A 5487-nucleotide genomic window follows, 5' to 3' on the forward strand; every position below is an offset into this window, starting at 1 on the left:
TTTAGGGTTGTGATTGTTAATTGAATATTAAATGTTGATTCATGACTTACATTTGGGTTTATGTTGATTTGAACATTAAATAATGATTTATGGATTATGTTTGGATCTATATTGATTTATTTTTGGCATGACATTTGAATTATGTTCTTGAATTTAATAAGATTTGTGTGGATTTTTTATGTTGCTTGGTTTTAAGTTGATTAACATTTAGTTAGCATTGAGTTAATATTCTGAGTAAATTAGTTGACATTTTTAACTTATTTTCTGTTTATTTTGTGTTTTGCCAAACATGTCATTGATCTTAGTTTTAATAAATTGTCAAATTTTTTAAAGATCATCATCTTGAAATTAATTTTGAATTCCTTATTTTTTTTATCCATTCATATTTAATATTTGAAATTGTGACCTACACGTGAGGTGCTTTTTCGGTATTTAATAAATCGGTTTCTTCAAAAAAAAAAAATCTTTCTTTTAAAAAATACAGCTTTATTTTAAATTTCTTATGGCTAACACTCTCAAAAATAAAAATAAAAATTATATTTTAATAAATAATAAAAACAAAAAAAAATACATGGCATGATTTAGTATTTTTTTTAAATACCAAAATTCAAGAAAAATAATTTTATTGATATTTTTGCATGCATTGTTGGATTTAATAACCAGTTTATGAAATCCATGAGAGCTTGGTCTATATTAAAAAAAAAAAAAACAATTATGATTATAACTACTTTTATCTTTACATTGACCCGGATCAGTGGTCAATCTAATACATGGACTTGGGCTTTATCTCAAGTTGATCTTCTAGTCAAGTTTTAAAACTATAATAACAATCACTTTTATATATTTTTATATTGATTCAGATCAATTGAGGTTAATCTTGTGCAAAGAATTAGACAAACTTGTCTTACTTTTTTTTTATTGAAATAAAAATTTAGCCACTAGAGCAACCTTGAATAAGATAAAAAAATAATTTTTATATTGTCCAAAAATACACTAAACTACTATATAAAAAAAATTATGATGTAACATCCATTTTTCCCCAGCATACCACACATTGGCTTAGATAGACAAAAATTCCATTACATGGAAGATGTTAATAAGTATCATGTTGGAGTGTTTAATTCATGGAATCTTCTCGCAGTACTGTTAGCTTTCATCTTGTTCTTGCTTTTAACATCGCTGCAAGCATTTTGCTCAGTTTATGGCTGTTCTTGCTTGTTTTATAAATGTTTTTTTTTTTATTATTAAAAGTTGCTTTTATGATGATAATAAATTTTTATTTAAAAACATCAATGCTTCTAAAAAAAAATTAAATAAATAAATAAGAAAATAGAGTTTTTGATTAGAAATATATATAAAAAAGAAATAATTTAATTCAAGTCATTAGAATTTTTATAAATACTATTTTTTTTATATAATTACCCATTAATTCTTATTAAATAAACCATGTTGCTAATTAAAAAAAAAACGTATATTAATGTGAAAAAACAAATACTACAATATTGAGTGAAGATAATGTTGACTAAAACAAGATATTTTTCTTTTAGAATTTAATCAATGGTTTTCTTACAAATATTTATTTTAATTCTTATATAATGAAATAAAAAGAGATTTTAAAAAATGCTGGATATCGTACGTAGCAGCGTGCGCGTGTTTAGTGAGTTTCAGTTTTAACATTGGAGAGGTAAGAAAGAACGAAGATTCAAGCTATAAGCATGAACCCTACCGACCAAACTGAAATTTCGTTTGTCAATTAGGCAGTCAACCAACAATTAATTCAAAGCCGCTTGTGTTCGCAACAACGAAACACCAGAAGTCATATGATCCATCCATGGTCTTCAGTCAATTTATTTACTGCAATTACGCGTTATCAAATTCTGGGTTCTCGTCGTGCATGAATCTTCAGAGAGTTGCTCGGTGTGGAATTTCCTTGCAGCTACGAGCGATTCTTTCAGTGATCTTGTCAGATTGCCACTTCAGAAAGTCTCCCATAATTCCATAAAATGAAAGTTCTGTGCTCCTGCAAACCACAAGACCATGATGTCGATCTTAGCTCTATTTCACACGAGAAAAGACTACCATTCTAGACCTAATTACAAGTCTAGTAGTAAACTGAAACCAATTGTTTTTCCTTCTTCTTTTAAGATCACTACATTTTCTTAATTTCTTTCTCCTCCCTTGTAGGGCACAACTTTTTTCTTCAACTTGTAATCAGTTGATTAATTTCACAAAGCTTTTAATTTGGAATTCCAGAATGCAATTGTTTCTTAAACCATCATGAGGTCTCTACCAAAACCAATAAATGAATTTTGCATCTTCCTGTAATCTATTAGAGAATAATATAAATCATATTTTAAAACTTTATCTAATAACTTAAATTATTGGGTTGAGATGATCATTTAATATGATATTAGAATCTTGATAATCAAGCAGTTATAAGTTTGAATTTCGTCATTTTCATTTATTTGATAAAAATTAAGTATAAGGTAATGTGAGTGTTTAAATTTCAAGTCTAAAAAGCTTTTATTTAAAAAAATATATTTAAAAAATAATATAAATTTTATATTAAGATTTTACCTAACAACTTAACTTATTTAATTGAATTGACCTTTAAAAATAATTGCATTTTGATTTGATAAAATGGCCGGCGATGGTTGAGGTGGGAGAAAATAAGGTAAAATATTTAGACTTGGAGATAGGAAATGAGGGGGTCACAATTGTGGGGCAGAAAAGTAGGCAATTCTGTGTATTATTTAATTTGTATGTTTACACGACGACAAAACGTAGTCAACATGGCAACCCTGCATTGTCAAGATTCTTTTTTAGACAAACTTCTCTTTTGATACGTAATTAAGTAGAGACTGTAATATTTTTATATTTTCTTAAATATGGAATTCAGCTACAATTATAGGAGAGAAACATACACCAAAAAAAAAAAAAAAAAGAGAGAGAGAGATAAGTGGTCGAAAATTATATCTACTCTTTCTTATTTCCTTAACTTCCTCATTCTATTTTTCTTCTAATATGTAAATATTATTAATTATGTAGCCTGACATCATAAAATTTATTAACACACTAAAGAAAAAACTAAATTGAAAAAAATAAAATAAAACCTGCACCCAAAACGAGAAACCATATAAAAGCATACATCCCCCCATCCACTGAAGCCACCAAATTGAACTGCACAAGACCTGACGCCGAACAACTGCGCTCCGTGACTGTTTTGCTAGCAAAAAGTTTCTTATAACAAAAGCAACTATGTCTTCTCTCCAACCCGCCCTGTCATCTTGTTCCAGTCTAGTCTTCGATGAGCTACAATGGGTTAATACAATCCGTCGAACAATCGAAGACGAGGTTGAAGATGACAGTAATATTCCCATATGCATCTTTAATGTCCCCAAAGCCCTAATGTCTAGTGACCCAGATTCTTATACTCCACAACAACTTTCACTTGGTCCCTACCATTACTCACGTCTTGAGCTACATGAGATGGATAGATATAAGCTATCAGCGGCAAAAAGAAGTCAAAAGCTGCTTCAAAGTCTTAAATTTCGAGATCTTGTTGAGCAATTAATGAAGCTCGAATCCAAGATTCGTGCATGCTACCACAAGTACTTAAACTTCAACGGTGAAACTCTAGCATGGATGATGGCCATTGATGCATCATTCTTGCTTGAGTTCCTACAAGTCTATGCTCTCCGTGGCCCTAAAATGCTATCCGAAGTTTCCTCAGGAATGCCTCATTTTCTTGAATATTCCTATAGGAAATCAAGCTGTAATGCAATTCTTCGAGATATAGTGATGTTGGAGAATCAAATTCCACTATTCACATTGAGGAAGGTGCTAGAATTTCGATTTCTGTCATTAGAATCCGCCGACGACATGTTGTATTCCATGTTAATGGGATCATGTAAAGAGCTTTCTCCTTTCAAGACAATGGTGGGGTTGCCAGTAGCAAGAGTTTCGGAACATGCCCACTTGCTAGACTTTTTGTACCACATCATCGTGCCCAAGGTTGAAGCATCTGTCAATATACCTGAAGAAGTTAAGGATCATACCAAAGCCACACGAGAAAACGAAGAGCCGTCAGTTGGATCTGCTTACATGAAGCAACTACTGATTGAGACTTGGAATCTGTTTTCAAGTCTAAACATAAGGTTCCTCAAAAAATTGCTAGAATCAGCACCTGTTGCAGTGATACTCAAATTGCCTTGGTCAATCCTCTCCAATGTTCTTGGGTTTGGATCCGCGAAACAACCTGACGCTTTCTCTGAAATCTCAAAGTGTTAGTTCCAGCATTGACCAACCACCTCTGGTTGAAGAAATCACAATTCCTTCCGTCACTCAGCTCTCCAAATGCGGGTGCGTTTTGTGCCTAGTAAGGGCAGCATCTCAACCATCAACTTTGACAAGAAGACAGGTACATTTTACCTCCCGACTATCAGTTTGGATGTGAATAGTGATGTAGTCTTAAGAAACTTGGTAGCATATGAAGCATCAAACGCATCGGGTCCGATGGTTTTAACACGTTACACAGAATTGATGAATGGAATTATCGATACCGAGGAGGATGCAAAAATACTTAGAGAAAGAGGCATTATTTTGAATCATTTGAAGAACGATGAAGAGGTGGCCAACGTATGGAATGGGATGAGCAGGTCTATTAGATTGACAAAAGTTCCATTCTTGGATAAGGCGATTGAAGATGTTAACAAGTATCATGATGGACTGTTTAAAGTTAAGGTTGAGAAGTTCTTGAAGCAGCATGTATTTAGTTCCTGGAAGCTTCTCACACTGCTAGCCTCCATCTTGCTCTTGCTCATAACATCGCTGCAAGCGTTTTGCTCAGTTTATGACTGTGCTCGCTTGTTTCACATCCAATACTAGCCAGTCTTTGGAGTTTACTAAAGTACTATCGCATTACCATAAAAGGCTGGACCAATTGTTGCTCAACATGCAAGGTGTTGCTTGTCTTTCTTCCTTTTATATTTTTTGAAAGACAAGTAGGGGGGGACATTTGCATTTTTTTTCTGCCAAGTATTTTTTTTCTTGGTTTCCTTTTCTGAGACGAGATAAGATAAGATAAGATTAAGATAAGATGTATAACTATCTCTCCATTAATTGCGTTTGGAGTTTTTAAATATTTTCAAAATAAATATTGTGAATGCGATTATTCCACTTGATGTATGTGAATTTTTTTTTATATATTGTATTTTTATTATTTTCAAAGAAATTATAGATATCTATTGCAACCCATTGTGTCTTTTTTCTATATTGTATTTTTATTATTTTTTTAATATATTTTATCTTGTGTTTAAGATTTCAAATACCGCTTCATGATTTAATATCTATTGCCAACCTACTCAAATTTTCTTTGTCAATTAGGCAATTAACCAGTAATTACGCGTTATCAGATTCTGGATTCATATCATGAATCTAATGTGAGATTTCCAGTGTGAAATTTTTTCTTGCAGCTAGAATCCCATA

At 31.7% G+C, this 5487-nt stretch overlaps 1 protein-coding gene across 1 annotated transcript; it reads left to right on the forward strand.

Annotated features, from left to right (window-relative positions):
• Positions 1-3258: 3258 nt before the first annotated feature.
• On the forward strand, positions 3259-4887 carry LOC118058156 (putative UPF0481 protein At3g02645). The gene is made up of 2 exons (XM_035070868.1): positions 3259-4285; positions 4349-4887. The coding sequence occupies exons 1-2, from the start codon at positions 3259-3261 to the stop codon at positions 4885-4887; spliced, it is 1566 nt and encodes a 521-aa protein (XP_034926759.1).
• The last annotated feature ends 600 nt before the right edge of the window (positions 4888-5487 follow it).

The sequence above is a fragment of the Populus alba genome, chromosome 1 (genome assembly GCF_005239225.2).
Source record: "Populus alba chromosome 1, ASM523922v2, whole genome shotgun sequence".
Classification (NCBI taxonomy): domain Eukaryota; kingdom Viridiplantae; phylum Streptophyta; class Magnoliopsida; order Malpighiales; family Salicaceae; genus Populus; species Populus alba.